The sequence below is a fragment of the Tachyglossus aculeatus genome, chromosome 22, assembly GCF_015852505.1.
Source record: "Tachyglossus aculeatus isolate mTacAcu1 chromosome 22, mTacAcu1.pri, whole genome shotgun sequence".
NCBI lineage: Eukaryota > Metazoa > Chordata > Mammalia > Monotremata > Tachyglossidae > Tachyglossus > Tachyglossus aculeatus.
This window is the reverse complement of record NC_052087.1, coordinates 59,340,016-59,358,638: the sequence shown is the minus strand read 5'-3', so window position 1 is coordinate 59,358,638 and position 18,623 is coordinate 59,340,016. Positions and strand designations below refer to the sequence as shown.

The following is an 18,623-nucleotide window of genomic DNA, read 5'->3' as shown; positions in this document are numbered from 1 at the left end:
ACTGAATGAAAAGCGCTCAGTACAATGCTCCGCACACAGTAAGTGCTCAATAAATACGACTGAATGAAAAGCGCTTAGTACAATGCTCCGCACACAGTATGCGCTCAGTAAATACGACTGAATGAATGAATGAAAAGCGCTTAGGGCAATGCTCCGCACACAGTAAGCGCTCCATAAATAAGATTGAATGAATGGATGAATGAATGAATGGATGAATGGATGGATGAATGAATGGATGAATGAATGAATGGATGGATGGCTGGGTGGAAGGGCGGCGTACCGCCCCCTCCCCACCAGGGGTCGCTGTGATCCAGGGCCGGGCAGGAAGCGCCCCGCCTTCCCCGTCCGCAATTTAAAGGGCAGGCGGCCGCGGCGGAGGGATCCCGCGTCCTCCGTCACAAGGCCGGCGACCGCGAATCCCTCCGCCGGCAGGAAGACGGGACTGCTTTCCTCCCCGGTGTCCCTCCGCCGCCCCCCCTTGAGGACCTCTTTCCCCGTGTTCCTCCGCCGGGAGGCTGAGGAGGAGCGCGAGGGGGTCCTCCCCCGCCTCCCCCGCCGCGCGGGGGGACTCGTTTTCGAGCCGCCGCACCGCTCCCTGAGGGGACGGGGGGGGGGCGGACTCTTTTCCGTCGGCGGAGGGCGCGGGCGGTGGTGCGGCCGGGGCCGCCGCCATTTTGGAGCGCCCGCCCTCCCTGCCGTGGCCCGGGATTTATTTTCGGCGACTAAGGTGGTCGGGGGGCGGCCCGGACCCGCCCGGACCCCCCGACCCCCCGGGGGAACAGCGGGGACCGGACCGGACGGTGAGTGGACAACCACCGACCGACCGACTGACCGACCGACTGACGACCGACTGACCGACCGACTGTGAGGGGGGGGCGGGCCCCGCCTGACAGGTGCGAGGCCCGCCGGACCCCCCGCCCGACGGGCCCCACCACCGCCCCGTCAGGGAGGCGCTTACTACGTGCCCCCGGCCGCCGCCCCCCCCAGCGCCGCGCAGGCCCCCGGGGCCACCAGGCCCTCCCACGTGGGGCTCCCAGCCCTCACCCCCATTTTCCAGGTGAGGTCACTGAGGCCCAGAGAAGTTGTGACTTCATCATAACGACGGCGTTTATTAAGCCCTCACGATGGGCGAAGAAGTTACAGGGTGATCAGGTTGGTCCACAGAGGGCTCACAGTCTTCATCCCCATTTTACAGATGTGATCACTGAGGCCCTGAGAAGTTAAGTGACTTGATAGTAATCGTAATGATGGCATTTATTAAGCCCTTAAGATGTGCGAAGCGCTGTTCTAAGTGCCGGGGAAGTTACAGGGCGATCAGGTTGTCCCCCAGAGGGCTCCCGGTCTTCATCCCCATTTTCCAGGTGAGGTCACTGAGGCCCGGAGAAGTTGTGACTTAATAATAATGACGGCATTTAATAAGCCCTTACGATGTGCAAAGAAGTTACAAGCTGATCAGGTTGTCTCACAATCTTCATCCCCATTTACCAGGTTAGGTCACTGAGGCCCAGAGAAGTTGTGACTTAATAATAATGACGGCATTTATTAAGCCCTTACGATGTGCGAAGCACTGTTCTAAGTGCCGGGGAAGTTACGAGGCCATCAGGTTGTCCCACAGAGGGCTCACAATCTTCACCCCCATTTTCCAGATGAGGTCACTGAGGCCCGGAGAAGTTGTGACTTAGTAATAATGACGGCGTTTATTAAGCCCTTATGATGTGCGAAGCACTGTTCTGATTGCCGGGGAAGTTACAAGGCGATCAGGTTGTCCCCCAGAGGGCTCCCAGTCTTCATCCCCATTTACCAGGTGAGGTCACTGAGGCCCGGAGAAGTTGTGACTTAGTAATAATGACGGCATTTATTAAGCCCTTATGATGTGCGAAGCACTGTTCTGATTGCCGGGGAAGTTACAAGGCGATCAGGTTGTCCCCCAGAGGGCTCCCAGTCTTCATCCCCATTTTCCAGATGAGGTCACTGAGGCCCGGAGAAGTTGTGACTTAATAATAACGACGGCATGTATTAAGCGCTTAAGATGTGCCAAGAAGTTACAAGGTGATCAGGTTGTCCCACAGAGGGCTCCCAGCCTTCATCCCCATTTTCCAGGTGAGGTCACTGAGGCCCGCGGAAGTTGTGACTTCATCATAACGACGGCGTTTATTAAGCCCTTACGATGTACAAAGAAGTTACAAGGTGATCAGGTTGGTCCACAGAGGGCTCACAGTCTTCATCCCCATTTTACAGATGTGATCACTGAGGCCCTGGGAAGTTAAGTGACTTGATAATAATCATGATGATGGCATTTATTAAGCCCTTGCGATGTGCGAAGCGCTGTTCTAAGTGCCGGGGAAGTTACAGGGCGATCAGGTTGTCCCCCAGAGGGCTCCCAGCCCTCACCCCCATTTTCCAGGTGAGGTCACTGAGGCCCGCGGAAGTTGTGACTTCATCATAACGACGGCGTTTATTAAGCCCTCCCGGTGTACAAAGAAGTTACAAGGTGATCAGGTTGGTCCACAGAGGGCTCACAGTCTTCATCCCCATTTTACAGATGTGATCACTGAGGCCCTGAGAAGTTAAGTGACTTGATAATAATCATGATGATGGCATTTATTAAGCCCTTGCGATGTGCGAAGCCCTGTTCTAAGTGCCGGGGAAGTTACAAGGCGATCAGGTTGTCCCACAGAGGGCTCCCAGTCTTCATCCCCATTTTCCAGGTGAGGTCACTGAGGCCCGGAGAAGTTGTGACTTAGTAATAATGACGGCATTTATTAAGCCCTTATGATGTGCGAAGCACTGTTCTGATTGCCGGGGAAGTTACAAGGCGATCAGGTTGTCCCCCAGAGGGCTCCCAGTCTTCATCCCCATTTTCCAGATGAGGTCACTGAGGCCCGGAGAAGTTGTGACTTAATAATAACGACGGCATGTATTAAGCGCTTAAGATGTGCCAAGAAGTTACAAGGTGATCAGGTTGTCCCACAGAGGGCTCCCAGCCTTCATCCCCATTTTCCAGGTGAGGTCACTGAGGCCCGCGGAAGTTGTGACTTCATCATAACGACGGCGTTTATTAAGCCCTCACGATGTACAAAGAAGTTACAAGGTGATCAGGTTGGTCCACAGAGGGCTCACAATCTTCATCCCCATTTTACAGATGTGATCACTGAGGCCCTGAGAAGTTAAGTGACTTAATAGTAATCGTAATGATGGCATTTATTAAGCCCTTAAGATGTGCGAAGCGCTGTTCTGAGTGCCGGGGAAGTTACAGGATGATCAGGTTGTCCCACAGAGGGCTCACAGTCTTCATTCCCATTTTACAGATGAGGTCACTGAGGCCCGGAGAAGTTGTGACTTAGTAATAATGACGGCATTTATTAAGCCCTTATGATGTGCGAAGCACTGTTCTGATTGCCGGGGAAGTTACAAGGCGATCAGGTTGTCCCACAGAGGGCTCCCAGTCTTCATCCCCATTTTCCAGATGAGGTCACTGAGGCCCGGAGAAGTTGTGACTTAATAATAACGATGGCATGTATTAAGCGCTTAAGATGTGCCAAGAAGTTACAAGGTGATCAGGTTGTCCCACAGAGGGCTCCCAGCCTTCATCCCCATTTTCCAGGTGAGGTCGCTGAGGCCCACAGAAGTTGTGACTTAATAATAACGATGGCGTTTATTAAGCCCTTACGATGGGCGAAGAAGTTACAGGGTGATCGGGTTGTCCCACAGAGGGCTCCCAGTCTTCATCCCCATTTTCCAGGTGAGGTCACTGAGGCCCGCAGAAGTTGTGACAATAATAATAATGATGGCGTTTATTAAGCCCTTACGATGTGCGAAGCACTGTTCTAAGTGCTGGGGAAGTTACAAGGCCGTCAGGTTGTCCCACAGAGGGCTCACAGCCTTCATCCCCATTTTCCAGGTGAGGTCACTGAGGCCCGCGGAAGTTGTGACTTCATCATAACGACGGCGTTTATTAAGCCCTCACGATGGGCGAAGAAGTTACAGGGTGATCAGGTTGTCCCACAGAGGGCTCACAGTCTTCATCCCCATTTTACAGATGAGGTCACTGAGGCCCACAGAAGTTGTGACTTAATAATAACGACGGCATTCATTAAGCCCTTACCACGTGCGAAGCACTGTTCTAAGTGCTGGGGAAGTTACAAGGTGATGATGTTGTCCCACAGATGGCTCACAATCTTCATCCCCATTTTACAGATGTGATCACTGAGGCCCTGAGAAGTTAAGTGACTTAATAATAATCATCATAATGGCATTTATTAAGCCCTTACGATGTGCGAAGCACTGTTCTAAGCGCCAGGGAAGTTACAAGGTGATCAGGTTGTCCCACAGAGGGCTCCCAGCCTTCATCCCCATTTTCCAGATGAGGTCACTGAGGCCCGCAGAAGTTGTGACTTAATCATAACGACGGCATTTATTAAGCCCTTATGACGTGCGAAGCACTGTTCTAAGTGCTGGGAAAGTTACAAGGCGAGCAGGTTGTCCCACAGAGGGCTCACAAGCTTCATCCCCATTTTCCAGGTGAGGTCACTGAGGCCCGCAGAAGTTGTGAATAATAACGTAGGCATTTATTAAGCACGTACGATGTGCAAAGAAGTTACAAGGCGATCAGGTTGTCCCACAGAGGGCTCCCAGCCTTCATCCCCATTTTCCAGGTGAGGTCACTGAGGCCCGCAGAAGTTGTGACTTAATCATAACGACGGCGTTTATTAAGCCCTTACGATGGGCGAAGAAGTTACAGGGTGATCAGGTTGTCCCACAGAGGGCTCGCAACCTTCATCCCCATTTTCCAGATGTGATCACTGAGGCCCTGAGAAGTTAAGTGACTTGATAATAATCATGAGGATGGCATTTATTAAGCCCTTGCGATGTGCGAAGCGCTGTTCTAAGTGCCGGGGAAGTTACAAGGTGATCAGGTTGTCCCACAGAGGGATCCCAGTCTTCATCCCCATTTTCCAGGTGAGGTCACTGAGGCCCGCAGAAGTTGCGACTTAATAATAACAACGGCGTTTATTAAAGCCCTCACGATGGGCGAAGAAGTTACAGGGTGATCAGGTTGTCCCACAGAGGGCTCACAGTCTTCATCCCCATTTTACAGATGTGAACACTGAGGCCCTGAGAAGTTAAGTGACTTGACAGTAATCATAATGATGGCATGTATTAAGCCCTTACGGTGTGCGAAGCACCGTTCTAAGTGCCGGGGAAGTTACAGGGTGATCAGGTTGTCCCACAGAGGGCTCACAGCCTTCACCCCCATTTTCCAGGTGAGGTCACTGAGGCCCGGAGAAGTTGTGACTTAGTAATAATGACGGCATTTGTTAAGCCCTTACGATGTGCGAAGCACTGTTCTAAGTGCCGGGGAAGTTACAGGGTGATCAGGTTGTCCCACAGAGGGCTCACAAGCTTCATCCCCATTTTCCAGGTGAGGTCACTGAGGCCCGCAGAAGTTGTGACTTAATAATAGCGTAGGCATTTATTAAGCCCGTACGATGTGCAAAGAAGTTACAAGGTGATCAGGTTGTCCCACAGAGGGCTCCCAGTCTTCATCCCCATTTTCCAGGTGAGGTCACTGAGGCCCGCAGAAGTTGTGACTTCATCATAACGACGGCGTTTATTAAGCTCTTACGATGGGCAAAGAAGTTACAAGGTGATCAGGTTGTCCCCCAGAGGGCTCCCAGTCTTCATCCCCATTTTACAGATGTGATCACTGAGGCCCTGAGAAGTTAAGTGACTTGATAATAATCATGATAATGGCATGTATTAAGCCCTTATGATGTGTGAAAAATCGTTCTAAGTGCCGGGGAAGTTACAAGCTGATCAGGTTGTCCCACAGAGGGCTCCCAGTCTTCATCCCCATTTTACAGATGAGGTCACTGAGGCCCACCGAAGTTGTGACTTAATAATAACGACGGCATTTATTAAGCCCTTATGACGTGCGAAGTACTGTTCTAAGTGCTGGGGAAGTTACAAGGTGATGATGTTGTCCCACAGAGGGCTCACAATCTTCATCCACATTTTACAGATGTGATCACTGAGGCCCTGAGAAGTTAAGTGACTTAATAATAATCATCATAATGGCATTTATTAAGCCCTTACGATGTGCGAAGCACTGTTCTAAGCGCCAGGGAAGTTACAAGGTGATCAGGTTGTCCCACAGAGGGCTCCCAGCCTTCATCCCCATTTTACAGATGTGATCACTGAGGCCCAGAGAAGAGAAGTGACTTAATAATAATCATAATGATGGCATTTATTAAGCCCTTACAATGTGCGAAGCACTGTTCTAAGTGCCGGGAAAGTTACAAGGCGATCAGGTTGTCCCACAGAGGGCTCACAGTCTTCTTCCCCATTTTCCAGATGAGGTCACTGAGGCACAGAGAAGTTGTGACTTAGTAATAATGATGGCGTTTATTAAGCCCTTACGATGTGCGAAGCACCATTCTAAGTGCCGGGGAAGTTACAAGGTGATCAGGTTGTCCCACAGAGGGCTCACAATCTTCATCCCCATTTTTCAGGTGAGGTCACTGAGGCCTACAGAAGTTGTGACTTAATAATAATAATAATGGCATGTATTAAGCCCTTACGGTGTGCGAAGCACTGTTCTAAGTGCCAGGGAAGTTACAGGGTGATCAGGTTGTCCCACAGAGGGCTCCCAGCCTTCACGCCCATTTTCCAGGTGAGATCACTGAGGCCCGGAGAAGTTGTGACAATAATAACGACGGCGTTTATTAAGCCCTTACGACGTGCGAAGCACTGTTCTAAGTGCCGGGGAAGTTACAAGGTGATCAGGTTGTCCCACAGAGGGCTCCCAGCCTTCACCCCCATTTTCCAGGTGAGGTCACTGAGACCCACAGAACTTGTGACTTAATAATAATGACGGCATTTATTAAGCCCTTACGATGTGCGAAGCACTGTTCTAAGTGCCGGGGAAGTTACAAGGCGATCAGGTTGTCCCACAGAGGGCTCACAATCTTCACCCCCATTTTCCATATGAGGTCACTGAGGCACAGAGAAGTTGTGACTTAATAACGATGGCATTTATTAAGCACTTACAATGTGCAAAGAAGTTACAAGCTGATCAGGTTTTCCCACAGAGGGCTCCCAGCCTTCACCCCCATTTACCAGGTGAGGTCACTGAGGCCCACAGAAGTTGTGACTTAATAATAACGACGGCGTGTATGAAGCCCTTATGATGTGCGAAGCACTGTTTTAAGTGCCGGGGAAGTTACAGGGCGATCAGGTGGTCCCATGTGGGGCTCACAATCTTCATCCCCATTTTCCAGATGAGGTCACTGAGGCCGAGAAGTTAAGTGACTTAATAATAATCATAATGATGGCATTTATTAAGCACTTACGATGTGCGAAGCACTGTTTGGAGTGCTGGGGAAGTTACAAGGTGATCAGGTTGTCCCACAGAGGGCTCCCAGCCTTCATCCCCATTTTACAGATGTGATCACTGAGGCCCTGAGAAGTTAAGTGACTTAATAATAATCATGATAATGGCATTTATTAAGCCCTTACAATGTGCGAAGCACTGTTGTAAGTGCCGGGGAAGTTACAAGGCGAGCAGGTTGTCCCACAGAGGGCTCACAATCTTAATCCCCATTTTCCAGATGAGGTCACTGAGGCCCAGAGAAGTTGTGACTTAGTAATAATGATGGCGTTTATTAAGCCCTTACGGTGTGCAAAGCACTGTTCTAAGTGCCGGGGAAGTTACAAGCTGATCAGATTGTCCTACAGAGGGCTCACAATCTTCATCCCCATTTTACAGATGTGGTCACTGAGGCCCTGAGAAGTTAAGTGACTTAATAATAATCATAATGATGGCATTTGTTAAGCCCTTACGATGTGCGAAGCACTGTTATAAGTGCTGGGGAAGTTACAAGCTGATCAGGTTGTCCCACAGACGGCTCCCAGCCTTCACCCCCATTTTCCAGGTGAAGTCACTGAGGCCCAGAGAAGTTGTGACTTAGTAATAATGATGGCATTTATTAAGCCCTTATGATGTGCAAAGCACTGTTCTAAGTGCTGGGGAAGTTACAAGGTGATCAGGTTGTCCCACAGAGGGCTCACAATCTTCATCCCTATTTTCCAGATGAGGTCACTGAGGCCCAGAGAAGTTGTGACCTAATAATAATAATGGCATGTATTAAGCCCTTACGATGTGCAAAGCACTGTTCTAAGTGCCGGGGAAGTTACAAGGTGATCAGGTTGTCCCACAGAGGGCTCCCAGACTTCACCCCCATTTTCCAGGTGAGGTCACTGAGGCCCAGAGAAGTTGTGACTTAATAATAATAACAATAATGATGGCATGTATTAAGCCCTTATGATGTGCGAAGCACTGTTCTAAGTGCTGGGGAAGTTACAAGGTGATCAGGTTGTCCCACAGAGGGCTCACAATCTTCATCCCCATTTTCCAGGTGAGGTCACTGAGGCACAGAGAAGTTGTGACTTAATAATAACGATGGCATTTATTAAGCACTTAGGATGTGCAAAGAAGTTACAAGCTGATCAGGTTTTCCCACAGAGGGCTCACAATCGTCCCACAGAGGGCTCCCAGCCTTCACCCCCAGTTTCCAGGTGAGGTCACTGAGGCCCGCAGAAGTTGTGACTTCATAATAACGACGGCGTTTATTAAGCCCTTACGATGTGCGAAGCACTGTTCTAACTGCTGGGGAAGTTACAAGGTGATCAGGTTGTCCCACAGAGGGCTCCCAGCCTTCACCCCCACTTTCCAGGTGAGGTCACTGAGGCCCACAGAAGTTGTGACTTAATAATAAGGACGGCATGTATTAAGCCCTTACGACGTGCGAAGCACTGTTCTAAGTGCCGGGGAAGTTACAAGGTGATCAGGTTGTCCCACAGAGGGCTCCCAGACTTCACCCCCATTTTCCAGGTGAGGTCACTGAGGCCCAGAGAAGTTGTGACTTAATAATAATAACAATAATGATGGCATGTATTAAGCCCTTATGATGTGCGAAGCACTGTTCTAAGTGCTGGGGAAGTTACAAGGTGATCAGGTTGTCCCACAGAGGGCTCACAATCTTCATCCCCATTTTCCAGGTGAGGTCACTGAGGCACAGAGAAGTTGTGACTTAATAATAACGATGGCATTTATTAAGCACTTAGGATGTGCAAAGAAGTTACAAGCTGATCAGGTTTTCCCACAGAGGGCTCACAATCGTCCCACAGAGGGCTCCCAGCCTTCACCCCCAGTTTCCAGGTGAGGTCACTGAGGCCCGCAGAAGTTGTGACTTCATAATAACGACGGCGTTTATTAAGCCCTTACGATGTGCGAAGCACTGTTCTAACTGCTGGGGAAGTTACAAGGTGATCAGGTTGTCCCACAGAGGGCTCCCAGCCTTCACCCCCACTTTCCAGGTGAGGTCACTGAGGCCCACAGAAGTTGTGACTTAATAATAAGGACGGCATGTATTAAGCCCTTACGACGTGCGAAGCACTGTTCTAAGTGCCGGGGAAGTTACAGGGCGATCAGGTTGTCCCACAGAGGGCTCACAATCTTCATCCCCATTTTCCAGGTGAGGTCACTGAGGCCCGGAGAAGTTGTGACTTCGTAATAATGATGGTATTCATTAAGCCCTTATGATGTGCAAAGCACTGTTCTAAGTGCCGGGAAGTTACAAGGTGTCAGGTTGTCCCACAGAGGGCTCACAATCCTCATCCCCATTTTCCAGATGAGGTCACTGAGGCCCAGAGAAGTTGTGACTTAATAATGACGGCATGTATTAAGCCCTTACGATACGCGAAGCACTGTTCTAAGTGCCGGGGAAGTTACGAGGCCATCAGGTTGTCCCACAGGGGGCTCACAATCTTCATCCCCATTTTACAGATGTGATCACTGAGGCCCTGAGAAGTTAAGTGACTTAATAATAATCATAATGATGGCATTTATTAAGCCCTTACGATGTGCGAAGCACCGTTCTAAGTGCCGGGGAAGTTACAGGGTGATCAGGTTGTCCCACAGAGGGCTCCCAGCCTTCACCCCCATTTCCCAGGTGAGGTCACTGAGGCACAGAGAAGTTGTGACTTAGTAGTAATGATGGCATTTATTAAGCACTTACAATGTGCAAAGCACTGTTCTAAGTGCCAGGGAAGTTACAAGGTGATCAGGTTGTCCCACAGAGGGCTCACAGTCTTCATCCCCATTTTCCAGATGAGGTCACTGAGGCCTAGAGAAGTTAAGTGACTTAATAATAATAACAATGATGAGGACCAGAGAAGTTAAGTGACTTAATAATAATAATGGTATTTATTAAGCATTTATGATGTGCAAAGCACTGTTCTGAGTGCCCGGGAAGTTACAAGGTGATCAGGTTGTCCCAAAGAGGGCTCACAATCTTCATCCCCGCATTCCAGATGAGGTCACTGAGGCCCAGAGAAGTGAAGTGACTTGCCCAAAGTCACCCAGCTGACAATTGGCGGAGCCGGGATTTGAACCCATGACCTCTGACTCCAAAGCCCAGGCTCTTTCCACTGAGCCACGCTGCTTCTCTGATGGTTCTAGACAGTGAGCCAGTTGGTGGGTAGGGACCGTCTCTCTATATTGCCGGCTTGGCCTTCCCAAGCACTTAGTACAGTGTTCTGCACACAGTAAGCGCTCAATAAATACGATGGAATGAATGAATGAATTTGCCAAGCGCTTCCTGTGTGCCCAGCACTGCTCTAAGCGCTGGGGGAGATCCAAGGGGATGAGGTTGTCCCACCTGGAGCTCACAGGCGTAGTCCCCATTTTACAGATGAGGTCACCAAGGCCCAGTGAAGCGACTTGCCCGAAGTCACGCAGCTGACAAGTGGTAGAGCCGGGATTCGAACTCGCGACCCATTCGAGCAGCCCTGCCAGAGAGGGGCGGGGGGGAAGGGGGCGGCAAAAATTAAAAAGAAAAAGTTTATTCTCCTTCGGCCCGAGTTCCCAAGAAACTTAACCGCTAGCAACACACTGCCCAAGTACGACAACAGAGGCAGACAAGGGGGGGGGGGTTGCACCTGACGTGACCCCTTGCTCTTCGTTGGAGCCCCGTGGGGGTGTAAAATGGGTATGTGTGTATGTGTGGTCATTCAGTCGTATTTACGGAGAGCTTACTGTGTGCACAGCACTGTACTAAGCGCCTGGAAAGTACAGTTCGCCAGCAGAGAATCCCTACCCAACAACGGGCTCACAGTCTAGAAGGGGGAGACAGACAACAAAACAGTACCATCAAAATAGATAAATAGAATTATAGCTCTATATGCATCATTAATAAAATAAACTGAATAATGAATATGTGTAAATATGTACCAGTGCCGTGGGGTGGAGAAGGGGGTAGGGGCGATGGGGGGGGGAGGAGAAGCAGGGGAAAAGGGGGGGCTCAGTCTTTGTACTTCCCAAGCGCTTAGTGCAGTGCTCTGCACACAGTAAGCTCTCAAATACGATTGAATGAATGAATGGGGAGGCCTCCTGGAGGAGGTGAGCCCTCAGTAGGGCTTTGAAGGGGGGGAAGAGAGAGCTATTCCAAAACTGCCCCCTGCTAAACGTCCACTTAGGGCACTTTTCTCCTTCGTTGCATTCTACTCCCCGGGAGCAATTGTGTCGCTCTTAGTTTTCCCTCCGCGGTCTGTGATGGTTATTATTACTTTTCCTGTGAGTTTTCCCTCTGCAGTGGGCTTTTGGGGAGGGCATGGCGGGTGGAAGGGTGTGTTTGGAAGGGGACTTGCTCTTGGCGAAAGGTGTCCAGGCTGGTCTTACCTCCTTCCCTTCCCCACAGCATCTGTATATATGTATATATGTTTGTACATATTTATTACTGTATTTATTTATTTATCTTGTACATATCTACTCTATTTTGTTAGTGTGTTTGGTTTTGTTCTCTGTCTCCCCCGTCTAGACTGTGAGCCCACTGTTGGGTAGGGACTGTCTCTATAGGTTGCCAACTTGGACTTCCCAAGCGCTTAGTACAGTGCTCTGCACACAGTAAGCGCTCAATAAATACGATTGATTGATTGGTCGGCCTTGGCCTCCCGGCCTGTCGCTTGTGTCCTGCCCGGGCTGGTCCGGCAGCGTCTGTGGGCCTTGCCAACAGGGACGGTGTTTAGGGAAAGGGATTCCCGGACAGGGACGGTGTTTAGGGAAAGGGATTCCCGGACGTGGGACTGGGCCTGCCCCTCCACCGGCCACCCTGCCCTTCCTCCTCCTCCTCCTGCTGCCACTCTGAGGGAGTTTCCGTGGACAGGGGCGGGTGATGCTCGCCGGTCCCTGTGTGGGTTTTGGGGGGTGGGGGCTGGAATGGGGTGCCCACAGTAAACCTGCCGCACCACACCAGTTCCTGCCCCCCAAGAGGTTGGTTTTACCCCAGTGCTTTACGGGGCTCCTGTCGGTATCCTCCTCTTCTCCTTCCTTCCACCGTGGCCTACTGTAACCCCGGTAGGTGGGCCCGGCCAGGGCTGGGCCACCACGGTTTTACAGCCTGCTGTTGGGTAGAAACTTCTGTATATGTTGCCAACTTGTACTTCCCAAGCGCTTAGTACAGTGCTCTGCACACAGTAAGCGCTCAATAAATACGATTGAATGAATGAATGAATGGAAGTGGAGGGTGGACGGAGAGTCTGTCCTCTCCCGAGGGCAGCGGAAGGGTCTTGCTGTGGGCCAGCCTGGGCGGGGTGGGGGGCGTGGACGGGGGAGTGTCCACTCACATGGAAGGACTGAGTGGGCACTCACTGGTTGAAGGGAAGCCCACGACAGCTCCCACCCTGGCTCTGCCACTTTATAATAATAATAATGATGATGATGGCATTACAAGAAGCATTGTGGCTCAGTGGAAAGAGCCCGGGCTTTGGAGTCAGAGGTCAGGGGTTCAAATCCCGGCCCCGCCAATTGTCAGCCGTGTGACTTTGGGCAAATCACTTCACTTCTCTGGGCCTCAGTTACCTCATCTGTAAAATGGGGATTAAGACTGTGAACCCCCTGTGGGACAACCTGATCACCTTGTAACCTCCCCAGCGCTTAGAACAGTGCTTTGCACATAGTAAGAGCTTTTTAAATGCCATTATTATTTGTGGCCTCATTTTCCCCAGAGCTTTCTGCCCTCCTCCCACCGAGCCCTAAGGCACTAGGGGGAACTGGGCGAGGTTCTCCTGGTGACCAGAAGTCTCCTGGTGAGTGGATGAGTCGGGCCCGGTGCCCGCTTATCGCTGCCGGGCGAGGGTGTCAGAACTGTGGGGATGGCAGCGGGCCTTCGGCCTTTGTGCCCGTGCAGTGACCGAGCCTGCCGGGGTTGGTGGGAAGCCTGGGGTCGGAGAGGTAGCTGCCCAGCAGGGGCGAAGACTCCCGCTCCTTTGTGTCAGCACATGGCATTTCTCGCAGCAGGGTTGGGTGGTGTGGTGAGCTGGGGGGTTAGGGGCCGGAGTTCCCCCAACTTCGCTTCTGGCTTGGAGACTGACCATCATCTCGCCCGGGTTCCTTCCTGTCAGTGGGGGATGGACACGTGGGGCTGAGGGAACGGTCAGACCTGGGGGTGAGGGCATTTGCCCGGGAGCCGGGCCAACCAACGTGGAGATGAGCCGGCGGAGTGGACCGGGCCCGTGACCCGGGAGGGGAAAGGAAAGGGGCGCACAGGAGCCGGAGAGCAACGTCTCTCCGCCATCGACCCTGGCCCCGTCCCTGCCCTTACGAGGGCGGGAGAGGCGGCAGAGCTGCGAGTGGGGGACTGGCCTCAGGCCCGGGGTGTTGAGGCTGGAGAAGACCAAGGTGAGGGCCAAATTGCCGCCTGCTGGTCTGGACATGGGCACGTGGTGGGGCACCGATGCCCTCGCGGGGAACGGGCTCACTCGAAAGTCAGAGAAGGGGCTTGGTAGGGGTGTCTGGTCTTCGGACCCTCTCCACGTGAGTGGGCCAGGAGGCCCAAGCCAACACCGTAAACCAAGGGGGGCCGCTTTCCTCCGCTCAGTCGGGTGTTGGCCGGGTGTCAGCCGAGACCAGGCACCGGGGCCAGGAAGAGATTGTATGCTGTAATTTCTCTAGGGGAAGGCATTGTGTCTACCAACGCTGTCATGCTGTGTTCTTCCAAATGCTCAGTACAGTGCTCCACATTCAATAAATCCCATTGATTGGTTGAAAGATAAGCGACTCAGGCTCTCCCTTCACAGAACATGTAAATTGGCCGGGCGGAGGCTGCAGATCCAGACTGTACAGACCTTGCTGGGCGGGGAGCGGGGGAGGCGGTGTCTGCCCACTGCTGGAGGTGCTGTTTCAGCTGCCTATTCTGGGGACGGCTCGGGACTCCCTGCCTGCAGCCCCGAGTCCGTCTTCCCCGAGGGGCTGCGGGGGAGGATGCGTTTTCTGCCACCCAGCTGGGCCTCGGGAGCCCAGACCCTGGTTCGTTGCAGCAGCGCTCCCCACCCCCAGGGTTCTGGGCATGGCACTGCGGGCCAGCGGGCCCCTGGAGAGATGCCAGCCCCCCAACCCACGGGCAGAGGCCTGTGCCCTTAGGTGGAGCCATGGTCTCGAGCGGCCAGGTGGAGGCCTGAGGCTCGGGGAAGGGTGATGGTTGAGCCGTAGGGCTGGGGTGGGCCGAGAGGGAGCCACCACAGATCAGGGGCCCCCTCCAATTGCCGGGAGTTTCTGCCAGTTTGCGACAGCCAAAACAACCTCGGGCAGACGAACGGCCTGCTGAGCTGCTTGCCGGCCGTGTGCCTACCGGGCCGGAGCAGTGGGGTCCCCGGGGCCCGGCAGCAGCCTCGTGGCCATCTCCAGGGGTCACATCCTCTCCCCGCCTTGTGGGGAGGTGGCGCAGGCTGGAGAGGCTAGCTCCAGCAGGGTCTTGCCCGGCCGCCGTGGGGCCTGAAGGGTTCCGGGTGCCGTGACCCTAGGTTGCTGCGAGAGCGAGCCACAGAGCTGGTACCTTGGTACTCCCCTGAGCGGCTTAGAGCTACGCTGGAGTCTGCTCCAGCCCTTGGGGCCTTGTGACACCCCCTTGCCACCCCCAAGCCCCCCTGGCAGGTCACCTCTGACTCCTTCAATGCCTGAAATTCCTTGAGCAATTCCTGTGCAGAGCTTGGGAGAGGACAATAGAGGTGGGAGACTGCATCCGTGCCCACAAGGCGCTTACATGTTCCCCGGGGGTCAGTGGAGGAAGCAAAAGGCCAGACCTTCTGTTAGGGACCATGGTGGGAGAGGCCCGGCCTGACCTAGATGTGGGTGGGGAACCCCAGCTCGCGGCTCTAAGCTGGGAAGGTTGGGGGGGGGGGGGGTGCTGCCACACACACGAGGCCACCGTCCCCGATGACCAGTACACTGTCTGTCCTCGGAAGCTAGACGGGCTCCGGGCGCCAGTCACGCCGGGGACTCTGTGTGGCGGTCACTGCCGACCCGGGGTTGGCCGGGGGACTGGTGAAGGGGTGGGCGAGGACCGGACAGACTTGGCAGGGCATCTAGGGCCATTGGTCACCCTGCCCTCCAGGCTGCTGCTGCGAGACTCTGCCCGCACCGGGCTCCGGGAGGGACTGGGGGGACTGGACCCCGGGCGGGTGGGGTGGGGGCGCCCTCAGGGACGAGGCTTTGGAAAGGGACCGCAGGGAGCATCACATGGCTCTCTGGGATTTGGGGAACACCAGGGAGAGTGTTCTTGAACCTCCAGTGGCTACCCATCCACCTCTCCATCCAACAGAAACTCCGTACCGTCGGCTCTAAAGCTCTCAATCACTCACCTTCCTATCTGACCTCCCTGATTTCCTATTACACCTCAGCCCGCTCACTTGGCTCTCCTGCCAACTTATCCTCTTTGGGGTCATCCGTCTTGCCACCAACCCCTCACCCGTGTCCTCCTGTGGTCCGGAACTTCCTCCCCCTTCACGCCGACAGACCACCACTCTCCTCATCTTCAAAGCCTTATTAAAATTTCATCTCCAAGAGTCCTTCCCTGACTAAGCCCTCATTTCCCCTACACCCGCTCCCTTCCGCATCGCTCTTGCCCTCGGAGCTGCATTTTTTACCCTCATCCCCACAGCACTTAAGTGCGTATCCGTAATTTATGTGTTTCTGTGAATACATCTCCTCCTTTAAGACGGTAATCTCGCCGTGGGCAGGGGATGTGTCTACCAGCTCTGGTTTGTATTGTACTCTCCAAGCACTTTGTTCAGTGCCCCGCATACAGTAAGCGTTCGGTAAATACTGTGGATTCCGGGGAGGGCCCTCGGGGTGGGGGTGTCTGACCCCCGTGCCCACCAGGCTCTGGGTGTTTCCGGACGGAGGTGTTCGGCCGCCGGCTCTCCGGTGGCGGCGTCCCATTGTTCCCGTGTTTCCCGCAGGGAGAAGCCGGCGTTCCCCTCCGCGCCGCTGGCCGAGCGCGGCTCGATGTTCCCGGGCCGGGCCGCCCGGGGGCATGAAGTGGCTGGGCGAGGCGAGGAACATGGTGGTGAGCGGCCGCAGGAACGGGACCAGGCTGCCGGCCGACCACCAGCACGGTGCCCCAAAACTGCCGCCCGCGGGGAAGGAGCCGCCGAAGGTCGGCAGGAGCCCGGTGGAGCGGAGGTCCAGCCGATGTAGGTGCCTGGAGCGTGGGGTCAGGCCGGGATGGGCCTGGGGCGAGGGACTGCGCCAGGAGGGAGGGCCAGGAGGGGCTTTCAGCTCGTCTGGGTCTCATCTCCCTTTCTTTCATTCATTCACGCGTATTTATTGAGCGCTTACTGTGTGCAGAGCACTGTACTAGGAGCTTGGGAAGTACAAATCGGCAACCTATAGAGACGGTCCCTACCCAACAACGGGCTCACAGTCTAGAAGGGGGAGACGCACACAACAAAACAAAACATGTAGACCACTTGTCCACATCTGGCCTCTAGCCTGGAACGCCGTCCCCCTTCATATCCGATAAGTGTTCACACTCTCCACCTTCAAAGTCTTATTCAGTCACATTCACGGAGAAGCAGCGTGGCTTAGTGGAAAGAGCCCGGGCTTGGGAGTCAGATGTCAGGGGTTCAAATCCCGGCTCCCCCACTTGCCAGCTGTGTGGCCTTGGGCCAGTCACAACTTATCTGGGCCTCAGTGACCTCACCTGTAAAATGGGGATGAGGACTGTGAGCCCCGGGACAACCTGATTCCCTTGTGTCTACCCCACCGCTTAGAACAGTGCCTGGCACATAGCACTGAACAAATATCATCATTATTATTATTGAGCACTTTCTGTATGCAAAGTACTGTATTGAGCCCTTGGGAGAGTACAATATATCACATCTCCTCCAAGAGGCCTTCCCTTATGCTTCATCTATGTAGTCGGATCTGAACCCCTTACGCGCTTTGATACTCACCCCTGACCGGCCTCCCCTGTCCCTGCCTGCAGTAGAGCACGGGTCAGTGACATGGCCAAGCTGTGTGGGTGCGTGCCCAACGAGGCCGGGCTCAGACGGCCTTGACTTCTTGAGAGTTTTGCCCCTCGGTCAGTTGTGATTGGGACGGGCCGGTCTGGACGGCAGAGTGTCCTCTGGGGAAGGCCGGCTTGTTGGCGCCAGCAGCGGGTTTCCCCACTGGCAGGAGGCCCGGGGCGGCAGCTCCCTGGACTCCGTCCCCGGCGGCACCCAAAGGGGCAGCTACGTTTGGGCTCGCTTAGGAAGCGGGAGGCCTGGAGTTTCGGCCTCGGTGGTCAGAGCAGGGTTCCGGTGGCTGGTGTTCCCCAGGTGGCCGGCGTCTCTGGTGTCAGGGGAGTAGCGGAAAGAGAGGTGGCCTGGGAGGGAAACTTGGGCTCTCGCCCTGTGACCTGTCCCCGGAGGCTGTGCTGCCGCCCGTGGGGACCCGGGCCCGGTCTCTCCCAAACCCGCCTGCTGCCCGGCCTTCCGAGGCATTGCTTGACCAGCGTGCCCGTCTGGCCGAGGCGTCGGTCTCGGCGCTGAGGAGTGGGATTCGGACATAGGGAAGGGCGAGAAGGGTGGGCGCGTGGTGGGCGGCCACCTCGCCCACCGGCTCCTCCCCCTCCACAGGTAGCGGGGCTTCGGGCTTCGAGGGGCAGAGCCGCTATGTCCCTTCCTCGGGCATGTCCGCCAAGGAGCTGTGTGAGAACGACGACCTGGCCACCAGCTTGGTTCTCGACCCCTACCTGGGCTTCCAGACCCACAAGATGAACACGAGGTAGAGTTCGCCCTCTCCGTGGGTGTGGCTTCCGAGCAGACTGGGTCGGAACCCAGCCTGGTTGCAGCAAGAGGGTCCTGCTGCCGGGCTGTCCTCCTTCAGACCACCCCTCTTTCCCCTGGTGGTGTGGGGGGACGGTCCTCTGGGGCCCCACCGAGAACGAGGCTCCAACATCGGACTCTGGAGGAGAGGAGGCAGGGATGACGGAGAGGGTCAGGTCAGGGGCTGGGTGAAGGGTGGGCGTAGAGGACATTTGGTCCCGGGGCCTAGGCTCTGACCGGGCGGGGCCAACTGCCTCCGTCCGGCTGCCTGGAAATTCCTGCTCTCCCGACCGAAAGTCGAGTGGCCGGGGCCAACGGCCCGTGCATCTCACGCTTGGTTTTTCTCTTTGCATCTCGCAGCGCCTTCCCCTCGCGGGGCTCCCGGCACTTCAAGGCGGACAGCCACCCCCACGCCACCCCCAGCAGGTAGGTGAGACGCGGCCCAGGTGGCTCGGTTCGCGTGCCGCAGTGGCTCC

General features: G+C 54.4%; 1 protein-coding gene across 1 annotated transcript in view; it reads left to right on the top strand.

Annotated features, from left to right (window-relative positions):
• Positions 1 to 699: 699 nt before the first annotated feature.
• The window catches only part of KMT5B (lysine methyltransferase 5B), a 33,635-nt gene continuing 15,711 nt past the window's right edge, over positions 700 to 18,623 (top strand). Inside the window, exons 1-4 of the mRNA XM_038764954.1 lie at positions 700 to 800; positions 16,297 to 16,530; positions 17,959 to 18,106; positions 18,508 to 18,573. Coding sequence (XP_038620882.1) covers positions 16,371 to 16,530; positions 17,959 to 18,106; positions 18,508 to 18,573 — 374 coding nt within the window. The 5' untranslated portion in view covers positions 700 to 800; positions 16,297 to 16,370. The remainder of the gene's footprint in view (positions 801 to 16,296; positions 16,531 to 17,958; positions 18,107 to 18,507; positions 18,574 to 18,623) is intronic.